The 27,615-nt window shown below is 39.0% G+C and overlaps 1 protein-coding gene across 2 annotated transcripts; it reads left to right on the top strand.

The window, feature by feature from the left end:
- Nucleotides 1-235: 235 nt before the first annotated feature.
- On the top strand, nucleotides 236-27,100 carry LOC129771680 (cellular tumor antigen p53-like). 2 transcript variants are annotated; one of them, XM_055775595.1, is made up of 7 exons: nucleotides 236-520; nucleotides 11,157-11,252; nucleotides 11,916-11,952; nucleotides 24,393-24,816; nucleotides 24,881-25,222; nucleotides 25,286-25,669; nucleotides 26,123-27,100. In XM_055775595.1, exons 2-7 carry the CDS (start codon nucleotides 11,197-11,199, stop codon nucleotides 26,191-26,193), a joined length of 1,314 nt encoding a protein of 437 aa, XP_055631570.1. In that variant the 5' UTR covers nucleotides 236-520; nucleotides 11,157-11,196; the 3' UTR covers nucleotides 26,194-27,100. The 2 variants fall into 2 exon arrangements, with proteins under 2 accessions (XP_055631570.1, XP_055631560.1); XM_055775585.1 differs by lacking the exon at nucleotides 236-520 and adding an exon at nucleotides 10,515-11,016.
- Nucleotides 27,101-27,615: the final 515 nt, after the last annotated feature.

Below are 27,615 nucleotides of genomic sequence, written 5' to 3'. Positions count from 1 at the left end.
AGAATCACTACAGTCACGTAATTCATCCAGAATGAACCCCGTTTTCAATGTATAGGAGTTTTCACATAAATTCAAGGTGAATATTTTTTTAAGTGTATACATACTTTCTACATTCCTTTTTTCGACACAGTGTACATCACATCTCACACAAGACCTGCGCGATTTGATCAATGTCGCACGACATGGCCCATGATACAAGGCTTGTCACAGCGATTGTCAAACATCGAGAGGGAGCTTAACAACACAAACGTCAAAGTGCGAAGGTTGCGGTTAAAAATCCGTAAGCTCCGGCGAAAACTGTGCAATTTGTTGAATTTTTGTTTGAAAAGTGTAGCCAAAGTAGCGCTATTGGTTGTTAGCCATTCTGTTAGTAATTGAGTGGTTGTTTTCTGTGTTTGAATGTTCAGTGTAATCCCGACGGAGCGACGCTTTCCCATTTCGTGTTCGTGTCTGCCTGCAGGAAGCTAGCGCTTGCTGGTATATTTGTTCATCATTGGGACTATCGAACCGCACCAGGAATGTACGTATATAAACTTTTTTAAAAGTTTGTCGGTCCTTGTTCCAGAAATTCGTAGAATTGCAAGAAAAAAAACAACGTAACAAGTGTCATTGGCTCGGCTTTTGAACACACGGGAAGATGAAAAACTGCGACCAAAACACTACTGGCCGAAACCGGTTTTAAAAAGTTTGGATTCAAAGGAAGAAGCGTGCATTTTTGTCCTGCATTTGACTATTTATTAGCTTTTTTCATCTACATTTACACATGGAAGAGAATTGCATAAATCTTCTTATTGATAATGCTAACCATTTTTGGACAGCAATAACTTACTGTGCAAAAGTGATAAGCTGAAAAAGAGAAAAAATTATTCCGAGGGAAGTCTTTTTTTTAAATGTTTCGTACATAAATCAATAGCTTCTTCTTTTTGCAATTGGAGATCTCGTATCGCTTCCTTTTTTCCATTACACATCAGGTTTAAAGCCTTTGTCAAGCGACCGAAACTGGAGGTTGAGAAGGAACAGATGAAAAGGAGAACAAGAAGCAAGTGAGCCATATTGGCTGTCTTTCTTCTCTCCGTGGGAAAGATGATCTTCCTGCTGCTTCGTTGGAATCAGCGCGTGCAAGTAAGAAGAAATTCTAGGGACCCTCGCGCTCGATCCCATTGAAACCGGGGATGGAAAAAGTAGACGAAAAGATAGCTTTAAACATCTTATATGATTCAGATGCGTACCCGTGCAGTCGTCGTACGCGAGAACGTACAGCGATTGGTCCATGACTTTGGACAGCATCGAGATTTCTTGTAGACAACTTTGCTTCGTAGAAACTTTGCAGGAACACAGTTGCTTCGAGATCTGTATGATTGTTTTTTTGGGATGTGCCACTATCGAAATTCATACTTTCGAGTAATTTTTTCCTGATTTTAGAATTTTTCATTTATTAGTTTCCATATAATATGATAATCGGATATGCAAGACAAGATTCAGCTCCCGGGTGCTGAATCTCTGCTGGACAGATTACAAAAACTGTCTAACAGAGTATAATAAAGAAACCCGTAAATCCAAGAGAAGGGATTGAAAGTTCACCTGTGAACAGATAGGTAGGTGTTGTAGCAAGACTTCATGAATCCCTTTCTAAGGATCACACCAACGGACTTGGTAGTCTGAAAAAAGGAAACGATTAATATACAACCGATTTCAAGGAAACACTTGGCATTATTATGGAAACACACTTCCCAGGCTCAATCCAATTGACTTCCGAAAACGCACAGGTGTTCAATACAGCTCAATCTTGTCCAATCAGACAAGAGAATAGAGTTTAAGAAATGGCCATGGCGGTTTTTATGAAGTCAAGGGTTAAGTGGGCAGTAGATTCCTTAAATCCCTTTAAATCTCCAAGACCAGGATTTATCCGGTGCTGTTACAAAACAAAAGGAGGATATCACTGTTCTTCTTCTGACGGAAATGTTTAGGGCTAGTATGGTACTAAGCTATATTCCTAGTAAATGGTGAGAAGTCCGGGTTATATTTATCCCCAAGGCTGGTTAAGGGGGGACCCCGGTCTGGAAAATCGAAGGAATTGAATTGTTGTTTTCTACATTTTTGAAAAGCTTATGCCCTTAGAAATGTTGTCCCAGTAGGATTTTCCGATATTTGATTTCGTTGGAAAGTTACAGCCAAAAGTATGAAGTCGCTTCAAAGGATATAGTATTGCTGAACGAATTTTAAAACGCGTTTTTCTCGAAACCATGTTATTTCAACTGGTGGTATCGATATCTCAGGATCTACTCGACCGATTTGGCTGAAATTTTTTATCAGCATGTAAAAATGAATTATCTAAGGCGTTACATAGCGGTTTTTTTTATATCTCATTTTTCGATTCGCTATTTAGAGATTTTTCTTGAAAAATATCTCATTTTTAACAAAAATGGCCGCCGTATATTTGCTTTAGATATTGTCCTAAACTTTCAAAATATTCATTAGAATATGTTCTACGACACCCCGTTGCTTTAGAATCAATACCACCAGCAAGGTACCGGTTTTCGAACAGCATTTACGCATCCAGCTGTCAACAGCGTCATAATCGTTATTCGTGCACTCAAAGAATGGAAAAAACATCTTCAAATATACCTTAAACAATAACCAAAATACACGAACACTTCGCTTTATTCGTAACATCCGAAAAAAATTCACGAAAATTCATTATTTTCCGACCTTGACGCGACAAGACAACTCCCAAATCGTATAGACCAATTAGTCTAACATTTGTCATATTGAAATTGATGGAAAAGATCATTGATCTCCATATCAAATCATCATATTTGAACAGGAGACCATCGAACAAATTTCAATTTGCCTACCAAGCAAATAAATCCACTTAAGCAGCGCTTCCCACGTTTATTTTTCAAAATAGAGAAGTCTTTTGATGCTAAAGAAATCTCACTTACAGTTTTTCTTGATTATATTTGACAATGCATCCCACAATACCTATGAAAAAATGTGGTTTTCAAATGTGCATCTCCAACTGCATACATACTATGCTAACTAACCGACTAACAACAGCTAAATTAAAGGGATCTACACTAACAATGGAACCAACTAGAGGTTGCCCTCAAGAAGTTCTGTTTCCTTTGTTGTGGTCCCTAGCTGTCGACAATCTTCCTGACAACCTAGCTAGTTTAGGATACGAAGCCATTGGTTTTGTTGATAACATAAATATTTTAGTGAGTGGTAAATGTACGTATTCAATTTTCAATAGAATGCAAACCGCCCACAACTACACACTCAAATGGTGCAACTTGGAAGAACTTAGTGTTAATCATTCAAAAACAGTCATAATTACATTTACCACAGAAAAAAAGTATAAAATTCCATCACTTAGATTGGGAGATGTTCAATTGGAGCTTTCGAAGCGAACCAAATATTTAGGTGTCATGCTTGACTTAAAGCAAATGGGAAGAAGGTGATCCTAAAACTCGTCCAGGATCACTAGTGTTTAATACCGATGGGTCTAAAATTGGTAAATCTACGGGAACTGAGAGTACTGAACCAGGAATCGACATGCCAATTCCAATGAGGCAGTGGCCTACAGTTTTTCAAGCAGAAATTCAAGCTTTTCTAACATGTACAAATATTTGTTCGGCTAGAAAATACAGATATGCCAATATCTATTTATGCTCTTGCTCTTCAATGCAGCTCTCGATGCATTGAAAACATACACATGTCAGTCAAATCTGGTTTGGGAATGTATTCTATCCTTAAAACAACTAGTTGCTACTAACAAAATTGAACTTCGAAACATTTACTGTGTCCATGCAGTACACTAATTCAGTGAAGATTGCGGATTCTTGGATTCTTATCCCTAACGAGATTTGGTCTGCTGAACCAAAAAAAATAAGGAACTTCAAAAAGGAAGTCATACCTTCGTGGGGGAATATGCAAAGTCCCAGTGCGACTATCACTTATTCCCTGGGTGATGGAATGAACTGACACTGCATACTTTGCAAACTGGAGTGCACTACAATAAATCAAACTAATGGTCGCACTCTAGAGCACTTGAGAATCCAGTTGCGTGCCTGTTTAGCCGATCATTCTAAGAAAGAACCTTTCCAGCAGCTTATCTATACCTTGTTGTCTCAGTAATGTGTTTGAAAGACTGATGCAGAATGTCGTAGAAAACTTCGACATCCAGCATGGATTTATGAAGCTTCGCTCCATCACAACGAATTAGATTTGCTACTGTTCCACTGTTCCGTTTAGTTGTTCCTGGTTGTTCAGGAACTGACGAACATTCAATTTTCAGTTCAATAACGGACTGGATTTTTTCATACCTTCATGATCGCACTGCATATATCGTGATCAAATCGGCTAAATGCCACAGTTTCAAAATCTGGTGTACAGCAAGAAAGCATTCTCATCTCTTTCGGGCTGCTTTGCTCTTCAAGAGCATGTCTGTACAATGCTAGAATAGTGTGGCGATAACGAAATGCAAGTCAACCATGTGTAAACTTAGTCCGTTTTCGGATCCTGGCCAATCTTCACTATTGGCCTACAACTTCCCGATAACTAACTTGTCCCAGTTTCGGCTATGTAAAAACAGGTCTTACGCGAATGTTTGCTCTTCAACTACTGTCCTTCATTATACGAAATATGAGGTAATAATTGAACCGTATTATCACGGTTTGGTGTAAGTGGTACTTAGATAGACTGTCGCCCGATAGTACCAACTTTGAAAATTCGAAATTTTAAACAGATATAATAGTTTTCGATATTTTATTAAATTTATGAGAAAGTTTTCTTGAAACATTTATAAAAAAAAAATAATAGTAGGTTAATAGATTTCTCCAAAAAAATGTTTCTATCGGGCAACAGACTTCAAGGCTATTTTTGGAAAAAATGAACAAAATTTTAATAAAATGAGGATCGCCGCAGCGGAGGATTAATTTGGCGTTGAATTGCTCTCTGGTAAACTGTGACGTTAGTGACGTTTTGATAAGGATTTAAGCGGAAGAAAACTAAAGAGCAATACAAATAACTTTTCGTGCAAGGTTATTAAAAGATTATTGAGTCGTGAGTTTTCTGATGTTTTTCCCCACGAGCATTTTGGAAGCTATCTAGACACTCAATGCAGAATGGTCAATAAGCAATTGAAAAATAAAAAAAAATATATAGATATTGAAAATATTTTTAATCAGGTATTAGTACCCTTTGAAAATTCCCCGAAAAAAAAAAGGAAAAGGTTTCTATTGCGCTGATGACTAAAAGTGAATTGATTGTATAAATGAACCGACATTTCCTGTGGCGATCGTATTCTGAAGTAGGCAAAGAGCAACACTCGACAAAAAAATAGAGGAGCAAAATGCGACAACGAAAGTTTTGAGTGACCTTTGAAAAGCTGTAACCCTGTAAAATAATGCATTCGTCAAAGCAACAACTGGACCATGTATTAAATATTTCCAAGATTGCGATGAGTAGATTTGACCATCGGTTTGCTGTGTGTTCATTATTTCATGAAATATTCTTAATTCGAAATCAAAGGATATTTTTTCATCCGATAAAGAATACCTCTGTAGTAAATAGTTCTACTGGAACTCTCTATGAATCAAATGGAAGCGCAACAATCATGTTGATTGGATTGCTTTTAAGAATGTATTTTCAAAATCTAGAGAAACTTTGAAAACAAACCATAAACGCTTTATCTTTTCTTGCAACGTATTTTGTCTACAACACATATACGCATCACACACTAGAAATTTATAGCTTAAAAATGCTGTATTTTTTTATCTTAGTGACATCATTTATAACGAAGATACAGGCGTTCCGAAAGTGCTGAATAATTTCGACCCTTTACTCCTCAATCCTTTGTCCTTTGTCCTATAGATATCAGTGCATGCGTGCATGGGCGTTCCGAAAGTGCTGAAAAAATTCGGCCCTTTACTCCTAAATCCTTTGTCCTTTGTCTATAGATATCAGTGCATGCTTCCTACTTTTTATTTTCTTTTTTTGAAATTCTTTTTAATTGATAGAAAAATAATCTATGTATATAAAATTGTTCTGTTGGTTTTTGTGCGCTTCGAAAACTCGAGCTCTGATGGAGCTCATATTATAACACAACATACGAGCCACTTCAAAAACTGTTGTTGCTACTGCCAACGCCTCAAGAAGCTTTAAGATTTCCAGATGCAATAAGCACACTTCTGAGGGAGCCGATCTGGCGTAGTGGTAACATCCATACCTCTCACGCAGAGATCACGAGTTCAATTCTCACTCCCGACATTCTTCCAAAAATGGAAGCAAAAGTGACGAACCAGCCGAAATGTGTTGAAAGTCACTATAATAGAGAAAAAAAAGGCACATAAAGCTGTGAAAATAAATTAACTTTCTAGTATTGAATATGTATTCTATGTGATAGCAACAAAATTCTTTGCATGTGTTTAAAATCGTGAACTTAAATTGTATCTGATAATGATTTTAAACCCATTAATTTTTTCTCGATTGGCTTTGCTCAAGATCAATCCTTGGAATTTTGTAATTTATATTCTGATGCGGATTGTTCAACTGGATATTGCGCGTTTGCGTGTTGACAAACCAGATAGCTTTTATATCTTCGAAGATAATAGAAAAACAAAGTATTACAAATATTTCAAAATTAAACTCATATGGAATATTTGCTTTGTTTTACTACTCATTTCTCTGTCATAAAACATCAATGAGCCACAGCAAACGTGGTAGGGTTCAGCAAGTAAAATTTGAAACAAAATAAACTTAAATGGAATTAAAATTTAATATATGCGCAATTCAGTTATTTCCTGAATTATTCTACTAAAATAGAAAAAAACGGGTGGGTAATGTCGGGGACATAACCGGAGTGACGTAGGACTATACAAAGGGGACAGCTTTTGCTAAATATATATTTTAAATATATTGTTTTATTTTCTTCTGCTACGTGAATACCTACCTATCTACCTGAAAAATGGATTAGTTTACTGTTTACTCTTCATGAACATGTTGGGGGTTCTGAAAAGAACCTTTGGTGTTGTATTTTTGCGTTTTTTTTTACAAACTTTCTCAATTTTTTCTCGCTGTCTTATAGTTAATTCTTGATTTTTTTCCGAAGGCTTTGTACTTATTAAATGTTCAACGCCGGGCATCTTTCGGCGTATGCACATATCGTACAATCAAAATGATGGCTGTGATAGGGGATGCATAGGTGGTCATCAGCTCATTCACTATCATATATTTCACTATTGAGCACATTACCGTACCTTAAACTGTTTCCGTGTTTCGGAGACGAATGAATTGTAAGATTTGTAGTTTCCGCAAACAAAGTAAATAAAAATGAAAAAGAACTGAGGTTTTGGAGACGAACTCTACGATCTGTCGAGAAATAAACGAGCTATAAGCGTTCTGAAAAACCAACAGTAAATACATGGACGAATGACCTTCGGATTAAAGCCCTTTAAAATAAGAACAGAGCAGCAGGAAATACTTAAAAACAAAGAAAGAAGAATAAAGAAATACATAGCTCATCATGTTGCTCCTTAGTTATTTTTCTATACAATGCAGATGTAACGTGATTCATTTTTCAACATCAGTTATCAACCAAAGAAAGCAGTTCTTGCTACCGAAAAAATTCGTTAATGCCATCCTGCATACAATGTGTTGTAATTTGAAGCCATTTTTAATTCGGAAACCATGCATGGGTTTGTGAAAACTGAATGATTAATTTAAAAGACCCCAACCACCAATAAATTCAAGAACAAGATAAACAAAATAAATCGGTTTATATTATATGTCATATTATGTCTCTTTAGAATGCATTGGTATTGTGAAAAACTTTCAATAACTCTTCTTTGAAAGGTTTAATGGCCCTGAAAAGCGCCGTGTTTTACGGTGGCTGGTTTTGCCACCAAAGCAGTCTGTATAAACAAACTTTTTCCTTCTTCTACCTGCTTCCGTTTTGCGATTGCGTTTGCCACTCGCTGAAACTAGTTGTTGCCACCGAACCGAATGTGCTCTGTTCTGTTCGGTTTTGCGGGTTTTTTTTATCACAGGATAGAGACAAATCAGCAGACTAAGCCAAAGGAGCGAGTCCAACGAGACGAACGTAAGAGCGTTAAAAGGCAGCGATGGCAAAAAAATACATTCATTACGATTTGTTCGCTCGTTGGATTCACATGCAGGCTAAAAAGGGTCCTTTTCAGGATCACAAAATTATCTTTAATCTAAAGAGTTTATTGTTTTGTTATCACTCGATATCCCCATCTTCTTCGGCTAAATCTTCCTGTTTAGCGATTGCGTTTGCCACTCGCCACAGCTGTCAGAGTTGGAAAATTTCTTCCCATCCAGCTTTGTGACATGTTGTACAGTAAATTACATTCAATGCGACGTGCCGAAGCGCCACTCAGTGTCGCATTGGAAGCGATTTTAACCTGTAATTGAACATTTGCGATGACAGTGGTACAGTGTCGACTTTCGATGTGGGGTCATAATTTGGACCTCGAACTTTATGTTTACAAAAATGTCCAACTAAATAAGTCGCATTACATGTCCGTCCAATTAGCTAAATGTCGAACTAATAGTAAATTACTGTACTTTCAATCTAGAAGCAATTTAAAAATTGATGAATATTGAATAATCGGGAAAGTCCCCAACCATAAATAAGCTCAGAACAACTGCCAAATTCACATACTCATCATATACTGGCAAACAAATTATGAAAAAATCAATTTGTGTTTTATTATTATTTTTGATATTATTTTAGAAAGCATTGAACTGTATTTCGTAAACTCTTTTTTGGCCCTGATAAGCGCCGTGTTTTATGGAATTTTAGAAAACTTAGTACTCGTGGTTTTGAAAAAAACCATTTCGAACGCCCTCGATGCCGCCTTATTCTGGATTTGCCACCCTAAGCAGATTGTATAAAGAACAAACTTTTTTCTTCTGCTACCAGCTGCCGTTTTGCGATTGCGTTTGCCACTCGCTGCAACTGCCTGTTGTTGTCTTGATGTCCACCGAACCGAATGTGTTCTGTTCTGAATGCGGGGTTTCTTATCGTCGCGAGCAGCTTTACCAGCAAACTCGATCACTTCGACGGCCGAAACTACATAACGCCGGCTAGGTGGACTGGTGCACTGGTACTAACGCGCTCGGCCAGATCAACACGGTTCGAGCGGGATTTTGCCTTTCCCTTCACTTTTCCTCCTTTGCCATGTCCAGACATGGCTGCTTGGGTTGGTTTGTTGAAGTGTTTTGATGCGAACCGATGTGGTGTACGGTTTGAATGAGAATGATCGTTACGGCAGCGGAGCGGGGATTTTTAAGCTGACTGGCTGGCTCGAGAATTACGCATGTGTGAGACAGCGACCAATGTTTCGTTCATTTTTTTCTTTTTCCTTTCCAATGGTGCTTCATTCTATTTCGCTGCTCTGCTCTGGTTGCCCGTTTTGGTCGGTACGATTTGAGGAGCACAAAATGGACCAATCAAAAATGGGCACATAGTGCATTTGGACAATGCTTGATATTTCACAATTATTCAATTATTTATCTCAAGAAAAATGAAATGTTATTCATTATGATAGATGCGTAGATATATTTCCTATCAATTGATGCCAAAACCATTGCGATCTATTGAGAAATGCTCGAGTTATAAGCGTTCCAAATCTTGCATTTTTTCCTTCTTGTTCAGTGCCTAGATTTTCATTTCACCCCCTATATCTTCCGGTTAGACGTAGTCCTACGTCAAGAATGTCCACCTGGACAACCGGGGGAGGGGTATGAAAATGTCCACGCTTGTCCACAGAGGGGGAGGGTGGAAGTCCAAAATCGTGCTTTTTCTGTCCACGTGGTATGTGGACAGCCCCTTTTGCAGAAATTTGTGTTTCGTTTCTATTGCAGCCCTCCTTAGAAAGGTGGGAGGAGTATTGAACCACCTTAGAAATGTTTCTTGCCCCCTAAGAGAGGAGGGAGGAGTATCTAACTACCATAGAATCATTTATTGCACCCTTAAACCATATGCCAAATTTGGTTTCATTTGCTTGAATTATTCTCGAGTAATACAGAAATTTGTGTTTCATTTGTATGGCAGCCCTTCCTTAGAGAGGGGGAGGGGTCTCTAACCATCATAAGAACCTTCCCCGACCCCAAAAACCGTAATGTACCAATTTTCATGTCGATCGGTTCAGTAGTTTCCGAGTCCATAAGTATTAGACAGACAAACAGAAATCCCAATTTTATCACAAGTAAAAGTTATACGATTTAATATTTGCTGGGTAATCCCTCATCTAGTGAGCTCTGCGGTTGCGATTATGAACCAGATTTTATATGATTTGTAATTAACGTATTATACATTGCTGAATAATCTCGAATAATATTCTTCAACTTGACAAAGCATAAGTATGCGACAACGCGGTACGGATATCCAAATGCGTCCAACCGGCACTGTGAGGAGGAAGCGAAGGTACGAATAAACAAGCATGACGCGATAAATGCAAAACTAGAAGAACACCACCATAAAGGAGGAGGAGTGTCTTGCTTGCTGAAAGAAGCCGAAGAAGACGAAACAGCGCGAAACGTACCGCACAACAAGTGATAAGTGTGTATTACTGCTGCCGGTCGAGCCTCCGAAAGTGCATTGCATTTCTCGTTCGTCTCTCGTCTCTGTTTTCTTTCTTCTTCGTCGAACCACGTGCATTTCGGATGATCTGCCTCTGGGTGATGCTGCTGCTGTTGTTATTGTTGCTGTTTCACTCTTTTGGCTTTCGAACAGATCGTGTGTTCCTCCTCGAGGTTTGCCGCGACGAGGAGGACCGAATCAGTTTGTGATTAGTCACCACCGGGTGAGGAGCAACGGTTTGTTATCGAGAGGAGTGTTTATTTGGCAAGGCTATAGACTGGATTATTAGGTGTATGTGAGGAAGGTTCAGTTCCGTAGATGGGAGATTCTTTGGAGTGCTATGGGGACATAGTTTCCCCCGAAGGTAGTAGAAACTATATGCAGACCAGCGCATGTAGCAGTGGAAGGTAAGATTCCTGTGGCCTGAAATCGAGAACAAGGAGAAAAAATGGATTGCATCATACGAAATAATATTTGATAATATTAAAAAAAAAAATGAACGAGTTTTCCGAATCGCTAATCAATCCTTTCTTACTACTCATTTTAGCCAACACCACTGCTATCTCACGGTACGGAAGCCCTTTGAGATGGTCGACACGCAGGAGGTCAATCCGACATATGACCACAGCCACCAGCAGCAAGCGTGAGTATAGGATACTGAATTTCACTAATTTTAAGGATTAACTTCTAGAGAGAATGTACTAGTGTCTTCGTTAGTTTAACATGAGATTATACAATTCAGGTAGAACGAACAAAGATATAAGCTCTTTTCTCTATGAACAAGTGGCTATAGTTGTTTCATTTTAAGCTCAAAAAACTATTCTAGAAGTGTCGACCAATTGGGAGTATCTGATGATCATGTGGTTCTCCAATTGTTAAAATAAAAACTATCACCTGATCATAATTGGAGCTTCTTTCAATACCAACAAACTTTTTGACTATTAATGGATAGGTGAATTCCAGGAATCGTCATTTGATTATATTGTTGACTTATGGGTTTAGCAACCTCGCTGAATAGATATGTATGTGAATGTATATAGAATTCGATTTAAAAGTAGTTGTGTGTTTCCAATTCCCCGTAAAATTTGTTCATGATTCTAGAAACATGTCTTCAAAATCTTTCGACCAACAGAAGAGCACTAGGTTGTTTAAACTCAATTTCAAAAGGACACGTTTGTTGATGCCATAGTGATAATTTTTGGCTCTTAAATGCTGCCCAAGCCAAAGAATCCGTCTATTCGTAATTTACAAATTTGGAAGTACCAAATAATATTTATTGATCCGTTTGTTTTTTATCTCGTTTCAGTGACGAATGTGATGCAACAATGCTGTCCCAGATTCCGGTATGTCATCTCAACGAATAATAAGTCAAATAATCACTCAAGTTTGAAGAAAAATCGTCAAGAATGAAATCTACATTTTGCATTTGGAATGGAAAATCACCGGAAAGGTTTATTCTGCTTGATAGCACGAAGTATTATTGTTCATTTGGGTGGACATTTTTTCGCGGAGAACAATCAACAGACTGAACAACCTTTGTCCCTTCATATGCATCTCGAGTCCAACGAAGGCACAACGAGGCGAATGATCATCATCCATCCCATATGATACCGCTGTTGTCAAGTCGAGTCTCGCGCAGGGCACTACTGGGTTCAAAGAGGCAATCTGGCGCGTTCACCGCTTGGGGATGTATCAATTAGTACAGTCCGCAATGGAGCGTGCGGTCGACCGGTATGATCTGGTTTACCGAAAATGTGATCAAATTAGACGGAATTAGCAAAACGAAAATGATCATCTGTTCAACAGAAGTTTATTGAATCTTTCAACTAAGTGGAATAAATAGGGGAGGGTTGTACAGAGCCGACACCCTAAATTGAAAGGGTCACCTACAATATTAGTTTTTGGTGACTAAGAAACTTATTCGTTAGCTCTATTTTACTATAATAGATACCGAGCAAAATCAATAGCATTGACCGAGTGGAAGCTATCAGTGTAGTTGTCATTATTTTTCGAGTTGTTTATATCTTCAGAGAATTATTTTATTTTGGTTTGCGTCCATGATATTTTCCTTTAGGAAACATTTCAGAACCGCTTAAATATATGCAATGTGCAACACATGAAGTTCGAGCAAAAACTCGAATCGGTAACGGTGGGTTTAGACTAGTGATATATTCATGTGTAGAAATATGATGAGATTTATAGAAATCGCATCAACCGTTTACACTAGCGCGAAATGAATATACAGTAGAACCCCGATTATCCGCGGAATAGTCTGGCTAGTTCATCGCGAATAACGCAATAAAGGAGTAAAAATGAGTTCGAAACACGAAAAAAAAAGTTTGCAGCGCAATTTTTATTAGGAATATTTTTTTCGTAATGAAATTTACTTTGAGATCAATGTAATGAGGGCGAAGACCCCATCTAAAGAGGATAAAGAACCGAGGCGGCCCCAAGTCGCCAAAGTGACGCGGTTTTTTTTGTTGAGGTACATATCCCCCGCGTAAAAAAAAAACCTGGGTGTACTGAGAGGGTTAAAAAATTTTTTCATCTTTTGGCGTTTTGGATACGTCTTTCGGGAACATATTTGGGGTACAAATTGAAGAACGAAAATCGATCGCATCGTGGAAAATGTCCAATTTCAAACGCTCATTGGTCAGTCATGATGGATTGATGAGCATTCCGCGTCAATCGATTTCGACACTCCGTAACAATTTTTTTTTAATTGAATAAAATAATATGTAATGGAACTAACTATCGAACAGTTGATAAATCTCAACCTCTATCTTAATGGAAATAGCCAGTTCTGATTGGTCGAAATTGTGGCGACACAAGTGGCGGCTCATGTACTTACAATTATTGCTCAGTTATTTCCTGATGGATTCACGAGATTCTTGCATCAATCGATCTGAGCAATCCATAACAATTCATCACAAAGAATGAAGTAATATATGAGGGTAAATGACATACTCACGTGGCCGAGTGGTTAGCGTCAAACCTAAAATGCCGGGGGTTCGGGTTTGATTCCCGTTCTAGTCGGTTTTTCGTCAAAGAAATTTCCTCTGTCTTGCACTGTGGTCACGCGCCTTCTAGAGCTTGCCACTCAGGATGCATCCAAGGCGTGTTATTTGGCATAGAAATCTCAACTAAGTACGAATAAAAATGACGCAAGTAGTACTACGTTGAGACGGCGAAGTTCCTCTAGGAACGTTAGTGCCATTTAGGAAGAAGAAGAAGGGTAAATGATTTTGGTTTGTCCAGTCGAAAATATGATCATGGTTTGTCCACTTTTTTGAATGCTCTAGTTCAGCGCACCTGCGTCAAATCAGGTACAGTAGAACCCCGATTATCCGCGAAATAGTCGGACCAGGTCATCGCGGATAACACAATATAGGACTAAAAATGAGGACAAACACGAAAAAAATATATTTTAGCATGAAAACTATGTTTCAGAAATAATTGAACTATCTATCTGTAAGGTCGTGTACATCAGTGATCAGATAATGTGAAAGCCACGACCTAAACAAAAAAACGGAAGACTCTACCACTCACTGACAAATTTCGGGAAGGTTTATAGAATTAATAGTCTGTTTCATGATTTGCAAGTAGTTTTTTATGGTATTTTTACGGATTCGCATGTTTTAAAGTTTTATAAAATTCACCTTCTATTGGTGTCAACGCGCCCCTCATTTGAGCTAACTTTTAATCAACCACCAGAAGATTATTTGGTACGTATTCGGACCTTTTCTGGATTATAACACTTACAAATATTGTAAACGTCATGCTTGCACACCATTTGAATTAAATTTGTACATCTAAATCATGTAGGGTAGATAGGGGCAATATGGTCCCCCTAAGAACGAAACGTCCTAAATCATGTATGGACATTTATAAATTATGCTACATGTTAAAACTTCACGATTTGAAACCTTATTGATCGATGTACATTGTATGAAAATGCTTTAGAAAAGATTCATGATGAAAATTTACACTTTTAAAAATGTATTCCATTTCCGTCGATCGAGAGCTTCAAGTTCATATAACGAAAGTTTATTCTATTCACGTATATTTAATTGGATTTCATTCATTTTGTATGTACAAATAGTAACAATGTGATCAAAGTGATTGGACTGCAATTTTACGTTACTCAAAGCAGGAACAGAGAATGTTTGTGCAGTTATGTACCCATGAGTGGCTTCGATAGCATTGGTTCCATCCATCGCCGTCCGTAGAGGAACTGAATTGTGCCCCACAGTAGCAACATAGAGTGCCCTGTGGAAGATTCTATGATCGTTATTCCGTGCTCAGCACTCAGCGCTCAGCTGAAGTTATAGCGCTTTTCTGCCTTTTTTCCCGCATTGTTAGAATTTTGGAATTTCTGGTCTGTACCTGTTGAATGAAGATAATAATTTTTAGTTTAATTCGTTCTCCTATTCATAAAAAATAGTTACTGGAATCACGTTGAATTGCCTTACTGGTGGAGTGTCGTATTTCTGCTGTACGTCCTCCAGTAAATCGTAGAATTTCCCCGACTGTAGATCCGTTGTTCCATAGAGAGAATATAATCTACAAGCTAAGAGAACTTCCGTCGTTAAAACATTACTAAATGATCCGAGTTGCTGGAGCAGCAAAGGGACTGCGCAACGTAAATAACGTTTGAGTATTTCTCGCGGGACACAATGCACTAAGGCAGCCGCGTTTAAGCTGTTCTGTGACCACTTTTTACGTTCGGATGTTCTGGTATAATTCCGCACCATGATTCCACATCTAGTTATTTCCAACTATGTTTACAAATTTTGACAGCAGTATTTACAGGTTATGTTGAAGAAATATCTGGTCATAATGCCCCAAGCAGCTATGCCCATTCCGCCCGTATGTTTACGCTCAATGAAATTAAACTGTTCTTTTACATGAAACGGCAAAGCAGCGCAATAAATCAGTGGAAATATTCAGAAATAATACCAGTACGAATTGATATAAAGAGCAGAGTAATAAATTTCAGTTTGAAGCGTACAGAGCTTATTTCGTTGACTTCTTTTTTATATGGTTTTCGTGATTATCAGTTAGTGCGAGATTTCCTTCAAAATCTTTATAAAACAGTTGAATTTAAATACGGTTTTCACAGAGATACTTAGGTAGAGTATTTCTAACACAATTGTTTGAAAATAAGTGTCATTGGTTCAATAACAAGCCCAAACGAAGGGTGGCCCATTTCGCCCCGCCTGGTCATATTGCCCCTATCTACCCTAATTAATGCATCTCGTTGACCTCAATTCTGATCATGGATTGTCCAATGCGCTGATGTTGGTTTGCCCACATTGTTTATGTTGTTCTTCGTGCGTAGCAGAAATAAAGTTTCTCTGCGTTGAGTGATGTTCACCTTTAAAATGAAAAAGAAAAATCGATTTGCATTTACTAGTTCTGCGAGAACACTCTAAATCGGACAAACCAAAATCATTTACCCTATATGAAACCAACTCTCAAACAATAGAAAAATCTCCAAACGGAAATACCTCGTTCTGATTGATCGAAATTGAAATCATTTTCACCCAAGGAATGTTTATGCGACGAGGAAAATTGGAAGCATTAGCATTAGCATTAGCATTGAGCAAGTTGCACAATATCGTAGGTGGTACGAATTCAGAATTGTTGAGTTAAAAACTAGCCTCCATCCGTTGCTGATGATTGGTAATATCTCTTAGATGAAGGTATGTTTTCTCCAACAGTTAAGAACTGTCCTGGCCACGTCCTTGCAACTGCTAAGGAAAGGGAAGGAATGTTAGTTCAACATTTACTTAAGAGAGATGCAGAGAACTCTACGACCTCTCATAAATGTCTCGGGAATTCAGGAATTTGTTAGTAGTGAAGGTAAACCATAGGATACACTCAGCCGGTGTTATGCGACGAGGAAAATTGGAAGCAAAGAAATATTCGAAAAACTAATTTCCCATATGCTGGCAATGGATGTATGGAAAAAATTTCATCGTCGAATTTCAAAAGCCGACTATGTACATTTTGTTTATTAGCCCAAAAAAATGATCCGTGCAAAGATTCAACTCAATCGGGCATGATTCAGGGGTGCCTCAAAGCACTCAAAGTTTGATTTTTTGATACTCGAAAATCTTCCAAGGGGGGAGAGTTTGGATTGAGCTGCAATTGCAGACAGACGTGCGCGTTTGTGCTCTGTGCTATTCCTCCCAGTTTTCATGGTTTTCTGATTTAAGACCAAGTGCTTCGGTTTTACGAGAAAGTGATACGAAATAAGGACGGATTCATTGGAGTTTTTTGAAACTTTTTAGACAACTAAAGAAAGCAATTGATTAATGCAACTGCTGAGAACTATTTTGTTTTTGCATGGAGAGATATTTTTTGGTACAGTCTGTCTTGCTTTGCAATACGCAATTTTTCTTCGCGTTTGTGTGTGCTTGCAAAATAGATAGTGAAGTGGCGGTGAAATGAAATCTACTGAAAGTGGAAGATCAAAGTCTATGAGTTAAATCTATATTAGGCGTTTTCGCCTCATGTGAACCCGGACCGCTTTCCGGTTGACTCGGTCATTTTCATGTTCCATCATGTTTATTTTTCTTCCACCGAGTGATGCAAGCTATAAGTGTTAGTGTGTGCGTGAGTTGTTCATAATCAAAGCGGAATCGTGTGTAAATGGCTTAGTGGCAGCAAGATATATAATCGAATTTTATTCGAGTGGTATTATCACGATAATCGGATACATAATAGCTGTACAAGTAGTTAAATTGTCAAGCAAATATATCTCACAGCTAAGTTTTCTAATCAATTCTAATCAATTTCATCTTTTGTCATATCTTTTATCCAACAGTTTTTATTATCTGGTTATAATTCGTTAAAATTCCTTGAGCATAAGTGTTAGATCATGGTTGAATATCGTATGGTAACGGTATATTCTGATGGGAATTGTATAGTTGTGTAGAAGAAAAACTCCAGCCTAATGCATACTAACGAATAATTCTCACTCATATTCCCACAGTCATCTAACCGTCGATTTGCTTTATTTGCTTTTGAGAACAAAGTTTTAAAAACAACAATCGCCACGTAGGAAAATGTTTTAAGTATGTCCATTATTTTCCGTCCTCGATAAAATTTTACTTAATTTTGCAGTTTAAACAGAAATTCAACCATTGACATGCTTTTCTTGCGAGTTTTTCATTGTTTTGTTTTTCAATATTTGTGTAATTTTGGGGATGCAGTATTGTGTACGGCTTATAAAATATTATGTACTAATCATTTGGTGAAAATTGTGAAAAAAATAGAATAATTATAATTTGAATTAAATTACAGTAACTCATAGAAACGAATTCATCTCATTTAACCGAATCGTTGAGAGGTCACGTTTCTAGAATCACATCACTTACCGCAGTGAATCCTGATTTTTCTTAACCATTCCCACTAACAACTATCCCTTCCATGATAAACGCTAGGGAACCACGCTATAGAGGCGACCCTTCTGGCCTTCGGGCGGCGAATATCATACTAACATTCCTTCCCTTCCCCTGGTGACTGTAAGGACGTGGCCGGCGTCGTTATTGACAATTTAAAGCTTCTTCTTCTTCTTCAATGGCACTAACGTTCCTAGAGGAACTTCGCCGTCTCAACGTAGTATTACTTGCGTCATTTTTTATTAGTACTTAGTTGAGATTTCTATGCCAAATAACACGCCTTGAATGCATTCTGAGTGGCAAGCTCTAGAGAATACGCGTGATCACAGTGCAAGTCGGAGGAAATTTCTTTGACGAAAAATTCCCCCGACCAGAACGGGAATCGAACCCGAACACCCGGCATGTTAGTTATGACGCTAACCACTCGGCCACGGGAGCACAACAATTTAAAGCTCGAATCACCGAAAATTGCACAACGAGAATGATTTGCTAGTCCCAAGCGTCATTCTGTGTGTTCTTTGTGCAATTTGGTTGGTTCAGGTCAATCACGAAGAGCAACTACGAATTGTACAGTCTACCCAAGCTCAAGCTCAAGCTCGAAAATCTCGAAAAGGAAATTTGGAAAATGGATTTTTTTTCGATGCCAAATGACTTAACACTTTGCGGACCGCTCACGAGATTTCTCGTTTTGGCGTTCCTTCTTTACGGGCTTCGTGAAATTAGCGGATAAAAGTTTTGACGTAGGATTACGTCTTTCGGGAACATATTGGGGTACAAATTGAAAACCGAAAATCGATTACATCGTGAAAATTGTCCAATTTCAAACGCTTATTACTCAGTCATTTCATGATGGATTGATGAAATTTTTGCGTCAATTGATTTCGGTACTCCATAACAATTTTTTTATTGAAGAAAATAATATACGTCATGAAACTAACTATCGAACAATTGAAAAATCTCATCGCCTATCCTAACGGAAATACCCACTTCTGATTGGTCGAAATTGACAACACATGCGGCGGGTCCCTAACAGAGACATCAAAATCAAGCTGCCTGGGGGAAATCGACATTGGACATACATGAAAGTAGGGGGTGCTTTTGTTCCTACCGAAATGTGTTCCCTAACAGAGACATCAAAACCAAGCTGCCTGGGGGAAATCGACATTGCAAATATATGCAAGTCGGGGGTTGCTTCGTGAAATTTAATATCAATGACCGATCGTTTATTGTGAGCAATTCAGCACCAAGTGTAAGTGTAAAATTGTATATGGAAGCAGTTGTGTTAAAAATGACTTCATATATGAAACGATTTATTTTAATTTACTAAAATCAAAAACCAAGATGCGTTCCCGCTCGAAAACAGGTCGTTTGGTTTAAGCTGTCTTTTTTGTTGTGTTCATTTTCATCCAAGGAAAGTTTATACGGCGAGAAAAATTGGAAAAATGAATAAATATTAGAAAAAAGTGATTTCCCATATCCTCTATATATAGTATTAGGTGTTGTTATTCCATTTAAAATTCGCATTGGGTTGAATAAACACTCAGAAATTAAAAATTATAAAAGAAAATTACCTTTTCCATTCCAAATATGTTTTCTCTATATTAAAGACATAACACAGGCGGTATCTCGTCTAGGATCGCAGAGGGCGGTTTTCATCATATCTCGTTCCACTTCGGTATCTTTTATCTGATACGCACCATCCAACGATTGTTTACCATCTGTAACTGCGGGTTTCCGGTGCTCGGTGGCACGCACGAAACTCCCTTTAAAAATGCCTCAGGGTCGGCATACGCTTTTATTTGCTTGGGGAAAAACCTCGCGTTTGGCTACGTTGCCTTACCACCCACTTCCTTAACCTACACTCACCTGGAAGCTGGGCTGCAATGACTCGATGTTCCGGTTGTAGAAGGGACAGTTCTCCAATCTCCATTCGTCGTCTGTCGGGAAATCGCGAACTCCCGGGAAATTCCGCTAGCACTCGCGGATAACGCACGATCGCGACCTTTTATTTCAATCCTCTTAAACCCCGGATTGATCTCCTCCTTTTCACCAATCTTTTCACTGATCTTCTTCGCGCGAACAATCGCCTTTTTTTCACGCGCGAAATATACTTTTTTCTCTTAAAAACTCGACCGTTCCGTCCAAAGGTTTCTTTTTAAGTCCCCTTTATACCTTTTCAAGCTTGGTCGTCAACCTCTCGACCCGGTCAGTACCCTCATGATCCCAGGTACAGATCCGAATTCCCATTTTCGGACCTATCTTAATATTTGTCGCCCATGCCAATGCCATCTGGTGGCGGGTGCTGGTATCACCGGTTAAGGGCCGTGTACCCAGTTGTGGCGGTGCAAGTGAGGCGTGAAGCGGCGAAAATTCACGCAACCCCACGCTTAGCTTTTTCCCGATGGTGATTCATCAAAATTCGCGAACTAAAACGCGCTAATTTCGTGTGTCTCACACGTTCACCTCCATGAACAGTCACACATCCTTCTGCCATCATCACTCGGTAAACACTGGTGGAGTTAACGTACAATACTCAACAACCAAACAAAACGGCCCTTTTCTGGGCCACCAAATCATTATTAAAGAGTTTAACGATGTAAATCTTCAAACATATCCAAAATCAACAGATAGTCTAACGGAATCCTACGTCAACTATGCGGTCGTGTGTCGGACACAACCCTCCTGTGACTTTTTGTTGCGTGCAAGTTTCTGTTCAACGTCTTGCTGGATTTAATGAATAATGAATTATTTCAATTGAAATAAATTGATTGTTCATCAAGTAACAACCTTCAAAATCATGCTCATTGGATAGATAATTGAATCATTCATTATTCCACATAATTCTTTTTTTTTTATCGTGACAGAGAAAAGTTATAGACTGAAACGTGAGCATGTGTCAATATAGGAAAATTTACAGAATTTTGAAAATCAAAAAAGTTGTTCGAATAGAGTTATCGAAGTTATTTTACCTATCTTCCAGCCACAATTTTATTAGTCGAAAGAGGGTATGCGAAAAGTTATAAGCCAAGTTGTGTGGAAGAAATTAATTAAACACATTCTCGAGATAGTACTTATTCTAGATAGAATACTTTTATCTATCTTTAGCGAATTTCCATTGGTCGGAGAAGGGTCTAAGAAAAGTTATAGCCCGAAACCTATCCAACTTGTATGGGGAAAATAAATTAATTTGAAGAAAATTGAAAAAAGTTATTTGGAAGGACCCAAAACACATTTTTGAGATAATACTCATTGGGTACAGAATACTTTTATCCATCTTCAGCCAAATTCTCGTTGTCCGAAAAAGAGTCTGAGAAAAGGTATGGACCAAAATGTATACAAGTTGTAGAAGGTAAATTAATAAATTTATCGAAAATGGAAATAGAACTTTTTCAAACTCGAAAAAAAATGAAGAAACAGAGCGCGAAGTCGAAATTTTTAGGCGATTATTGAAATGCTTTAAAATCGTGAAATATCAACGCATGAAGATAGGATATAAATCACTTTAAAGCATAAATTACATGGATTTACACGGAATATTTTACAGAGAAATTTGTATTTCGATGTATGTAGATTAGGGTGGCAATGGATGTATGGAAAAAAAAAATCATAATCGAATTTCAAAAACCGACCATGTACATTTTCTTTATTGGCCTAAAAAAATTATCTGTGCAAAGTTTCAGCTCGATCGGACATGATTTAGGGGTGCCTCAAAGTGCTCAAAGTTTTGGAGTTTGGGGAGTAAAGGAAATTTGGAAAATCGAATTTTTTTTTTCGATGCCAAATGACTTAAAAATGCATGAAACGTCGAGATCTGGTGTCATCTCGGAAAAAAAAATTTTGGCCGAAAATCGACCTTTTGGGACTTTTTGGGACTGAGAGGCAATGAAGTTGTGGAAAAAATTTCATCATCGAATTTCAAAAAATGACCATGTACATTTTGTTTATTGGCCCTAAAAAATGATCTGTGCAAAGCTCAATCGGACATGATTTAGGGGTGCCTAAAAGCACTCAAAGTTTTGATTTTTTGGCCACTCAGGTTAAGTCCCAAAAAGTCGAAAAAAAGTTTCGGCCAAAAAATTTTTTTCGAGATAACACCAGATCTCGACGTTTTATGCATTTTTAAGTCATTTAGTATCGACAAAATTTTAGGAGGTTGTGTCCAAGATACGACCAAATTGTGGACGTAGAACTACGCTGTTATTTCATATAAGTCGCTTGTTTCTCCCTTCGGATATTATTCTATAATGCTGTGAAATTTTTAGAAACAACTGCTTAGTAGAATAATCTCTGAAATAGTATTGCCTCAAAGGAATCGCACCTCTAAGCATCGTTCGTACAACGTAAACCAAACGCCAAACAAGCGTTCGCCATAGCATACATACAGAGCCATACATTGGTGGCTTGAAACTACTAGGAATATAAACACTTATCATCATTTTGCGCTATTCTCAAAAGAAACGCTTCTGTTAATATTACTGATCTCGAAAAAAGTTGCATTACTTTCTCATGCTCGAGAGAAGCGCAGCTGTCACCCTTAGTGGAGGAAGTTTTGCCACTGGCAAGCGAAACCTAATCACATACAAAATTCCAGAACGACATCTACTTTTTTGGTGACTAAATAAGCGAAACAAACTCTTTTTGTTAATAACAACCTCGAAAACTCCGGCTCATGAGTTGTTGAGTCTGATAGGTAGGAACAGGTGGAGTCGCCTCCCTGATGTCGGTGATTGGCACTAAAGTGGCGGAAATAGGCCGACGAAAAATAAGCGAAGATAAAAAAAAAAAAACCTCGAAAACTGTAGCAATGCTTCATTATGATCAATATTAGCGCAAATCCTAGTTGAAGGCAGTTTTGCGACTGGCACGCGAACCCAAATAACTTATAACATTCCAGTAAGACATTCAAGATGCTTGGTATTCCCCAAATAATTTTTTGGCGCACCACCTTTACGTCTGATTCGCCATAACGTCAGTTTAATGCATTGATGCATTCTCAAAGGCACCATCGAAGCCCTTATGATGACGGAAAACAAACAATGTTAACTGCTTGGAAAAAGACTAAATTATGCCACACAGCTTGTACTCTGCTGCAACACCCATCGATGCGAATTCGCTGATGAGTTTGTCAAGAGCGACCGCTTTTACCACCAGCGGGGGAAGCTTGATTTTGGTTGCTGCCTGGGTAACTGCGTTTACATTTTCGACCGACGCGCCGAAATCGCCTACTTCGATGTTGTTCGATGCGGTGTCACACTCGCGAAGGCTCGGTTCAGTGCGAGCGCTTTTCACTGCACCAACATCGTGTGCGTCATTTGATGCCGCTTGCCTCGATTTTTATTTTATAATTTTATTGCCCCTGGCAATGCGTTCGTTTTATGCAGGGTTCGAGCCTGCCTTCCTATTCTTCTTGCTCACCACACACTGTGCGAAGCGTCCAATTTATGACGCGCAAAGAAAAGCACACGATACGAATAACGCGAAAAACAAACAGAAAAACCAAACGACGATATTCAAGTTGGATTACCACTGGTGGGGTCCAATCTTAGATCGAAGCGCAGCGAAAACAAAGTGAACTGGACTGCTCAACAGTCCGATGCCGAATGAAAGTTTGCCTCAGCGAGATCCACTGTTTATACTCTAGGCAAGTATTCCCCTTCATTCTTCCCTACGATTTCCCCTCCATTGGTCGTCGATAAGTTGCTCGTTATTGATTGCTCTGCTCGGGAAAGCACACACAAATGTATGGGAAAATGGAAACGCTTAAAGTTTTCATGAATTTTAACCATTTACAAACCAGGGGATTCTAATGTATAGCATATTAAACAAATCTTACGGAATTTCCGATTCGTTTAGTATGTAAATCGACAAAATCCGTTCGCGGCAAAAATAGTTATTAACGTTAACTTTATTTCATAAAAACGTGACCTGTTTTCTGATTTGGCACCCTTAATGAAAGACGTAGTTATTAACAAGCGACTTGAACAAAATAACAGCGTAGTTCTACGTTAACAAAGTGGTCGTGTCTTGGACACAACCTCCTATAATTTTTTTCCATTCATCCATTGTCACCCTAATGAGCAGTGACTCAAATGGTTCTAAGTGACTAGATCTTCAAGAAAAAAAATGTAGATTCCTATTCGTCTTCCTTGTTTGATATGTTACATGTTACATAAGTTCAATCTCGTACGGTGTATTCCGGACAAATCTAACACTGTTACCGGCGCCTTCCAGCAGACCACCCCAATTGTCAAAATTTACAATTAGGGTCTCAAAGTTAGCATTCATTATTCGACAACAAAACAATACTCAAGTGCCACTTCCAGTTTCGATATCGTTTATAGCCGAAAATTGTATTTGTTTTGCTTCTTTCCCAGACCAACGAGCTAATGGACCTGGAGGGGGAAATGTTTCCGCTGGAGTCGTACCAGGAGGTACTGAAGCTCGAGTCTCTCCCCCTACTGGAGGACTGTAAGCCGGCGCCAATTCTGACTGCGCCCGCCGCACTGTTGGACCATTTGACCAAAACGCCCACGCTGGACGAGCATCACGATCCGTTGTTCAACTTTAACGTCGATCTGAACGGAGAGAACAGCGGCAAGTCGAGCTGGATGTTCAGCTCGCGGCTGAACAAGGTGTTCGTGAAGATGGGACAGGCGTGCACCTTCAACATATCGTACCAATCGTTCGACTATCAGGAGCTGGTCGTGCGAGCGATGCTTGTTTGCTCGGCCCCGGAAGACATGCACTATCCGGTGTTCAGATGCGAGAATCATCGCTGCAGTGACAATAACAATCCAAGTGAGTGAGCTGGTTTTGATGATGAAGATTTTCGAGGTATTAACCAGCTTTATCCCTTCTTCAGGAATATCAGAGGTGGTTAAAACGCATGTAATGCGTTGTTTTAACCCATCCGCACGGTACGTTGGGTTCGAGAGTGGAATCGCCTTTAAGGACCGCCTGGCGGTCGTCATTCCTTTGGGGGCTACTGCCAACGACCAAGGCTCGATGAACATATCGCTGGAGTTTGTCTGCCAGAATTCGTGCCGTATCATCAATCGTAGAGCGACTGCCATCATTTTCACCCTGGAGGACACTCATGGGCAAATTCTGGGGAAGAAATCTCTCCATTTGAAGGTGTGCAGCTGTCCCAAGCGGGACAAGCAGAAAGAGGAGGAAAGTTTGGGTCCGGCCAAACGAAAGAGTGGTTAGTATTTTTATCAAATTTTCACTCCGCTAAGATTCAAACAGCGTATGTTTTTTTTTTCAGTGAACGAACAACCTCCTCCACCGGGCAAAAAAGTTGCCAAAGTTTCAGCGTGCCATCGTCATCCGAGTCAGGAACTGCCCGCCGCCAAATCGAACCGTTTGAGCTCATCCGGCAAACTACCCCTCATCAAGAAAGAAAGCTCTTCCGATTCATCAACGCCTCTTATGCGCACCCAAAGCATTCGTTCGTTGAGTCCGCTCAGCAGCCAGGAGCTGGTCGAACAGACGGCCACCACTATCAGCCTGCCGATGCCGAATATAGAGATGGCCGTGAAGGTGTCCGAATATGCGTTCCAGGTCGTCGCCGGCGACTTGGTGCGTTGTACTGACGACGGCCAGCGCAGACATCTGGCAGCCTTTTTGTCGCAGCTTCGCCGACTGCAGAGTAAGTACGAGCAGTATCTGTGAGGTGATTCCTGACAGAGGAACACTGAACCCTCTCTTTGCCTTGACTATACCGAATTTAGAACATGAGATTCGTAACAATGTTCGTGTTAACCAAGAGACTGATGTGTATGTGTTACTGAATAATTGATCTGTTTTCCACAAAATAAAACGCTTTGGGACAAACATTATTTATTTACGCCCTTGGAAATAGAATAATGATATCCCTGAATATTTATCCTCGACACTATTTAGAGCGCCGTTTGGATTGGTTTGGTGCACCGAATTCGTCTCGCCATAAAAATAAAGTAACCCGAACAGACTGAGTATCAGCAAGCAGCTCGTATTTTTCGGCAGGTATCCGAAAGTCCAACACTCTCAACTTGTCAGTCCCGGCTTCAATGTTGTTGCACGATTCGATTGATTCACCAATTCATTTTGTGTCTACTTCCAGAGAGCCTTGCCGATGGCGGCGGCGACACCACAACTGGTAGCACCAACCTCCCTTCAACGGATTCGGAGTAGTGAGGCAATCTCTCCGCGAGGCAGAGGAGAGCATACTTAATCTTCTAACAAACTAACACCCCCTAATTAATTATAGGACCATCGAAAGAGAGGGAGAGGGATGCCATTTTGTTGCATCGCCGCCCCCAGTGCTCCATATCATATTTACTAACCGTAGGAAGACGATCACAGTTTTAGTAGGATCGGTTAAAACAGCATACATTTCAGCGTTGAGCGCGCATTATTCGGTAAGCGTAGTTATAGATTTATGTTTGTACGTAGGAAGTAGTGTTTAAATGTGTGTACCTTAGGGGATTGACTGTGTTTGAGGAGTCTATTCGAGAGTGTACTGTGCTCGGGAGAGTTTAAATCTTCCCCCACAAACAACAACCCGGCCCAGTGTTGTGTGTCTTCCTGTTATGTTTCGCCCGGGCAAACATACTTTATTACTTTTTTTTTGCTATACCAAACAATTCGCGGCGGAGCTTCGAAAGATTCAGACACAATTTTCCTTTTGTTTCTAACTATGTATTACCTTTATGTATGATTTCTTAACGTCGTTACAATTGGTGCAATTCTAGTTCAATTCTATGGTTGACCAACTTTCTATTTTTTTTTGTTTCAAACAAGGATTTATCAATTTTAGAAGTAAGTGATAAAATTATATGTATACCTTTTGCATTTTCCCTTCATTACTATTGTGCGTAGAATAAGTTGTTGCATTACATTGTGCATGATTATTAATGTTTCGTAATTCATCGTAGTTGAAAGAGAATCCGTTTTCCGAGAAGGCGAAATAATGGTTGGTTTTACTTACAAATTCATGTTTAGGATAGTTTATGTTGTTATCATTCTTCGTCTAAGAATAATGGAATTTAATATGCAGAATGAGCAAAAGAATAAAAGATAAAATATGATTTACAGCAAAGTTTCTTGTTTTCAGATTTTTTTTTCACAAACAGCCGAAATTCCATTATTTTTAACCAGACTTTAATAAACTCGAATCGAAATTTGTGTTACTCTTCAGCAGTGGCAAAGCAAAACGTAAAACACCCTGGAAAATATTCAGTTTTCGTAAGGAAGAGGAACAAAACATAGTCCAGTGGGTAATCGAGGCATCGAGAGCCGGGTTTCCGATTGACAAGAAACGTTTGAAGACATCCGTGGCATATTTTCTGCGAACCGTGTTCCTGGATACAAGTGGGTGAATGGTTTCCTAAGATGCCATCCAGATATCAAGCGAAGAATTCGAATTGCGCCTCCTAAGCAGCGAACTTGTGTCACAGAAGCTTAAATTCCGGATATGATTTCAAGAGGGAAATAATCACGTCCGACAAGCAGATATCAGCAACTTCTTCGAAGATTCTACCCTTGTGCGGACGAATCCTTCCACAAGGCTTGTTCCAACAAAGGAATCCCGATTCGGATAAGGTATAGTATTCG

The sequence above is a fragment of the Toxorhynchites rutilus genome, chromosome 1, assembly GCF_029784135.1.
Source record: "Toxorhynchites rutilus septentrionalis strain SRP chromosome 1, ASM2978413v1, whole genome shotgun sequence".
NCBI lineage: Eukaryota > Metazoa > Arthropoda > Insecta > Diptera > Culicidae > Toxorhynchites > Toxorhynchites rutilus.
Note: the sequence above shows the minus strand (reverse complement) of the source record. Positions and strands in the feature narration are given on the sequence as shown.

Coding starts and splice junctions, on each gene's coding strand:
- LOC129771680 (XM_055775585.1), top strand. CDS start 10,928: ATGGGAGATTCTTTGGAGTGCTATGGGGACATAGTTTCCCCCGAAGGT. Junction 11,017..11,156: donor AGCGCATGTAGCAGTGGAAG/GTAAGATTCCTG, acceptor TACTCATTTTAG/CCAACACCACTGCTATCTCA. Junction 25,670..26,122: donor GCAGCTTCGCCGACTGCAGA/GTAAGTACGAGC, acceptor GTCTACTTCCAG/AGAGCCTTGCCGATGGCGGC.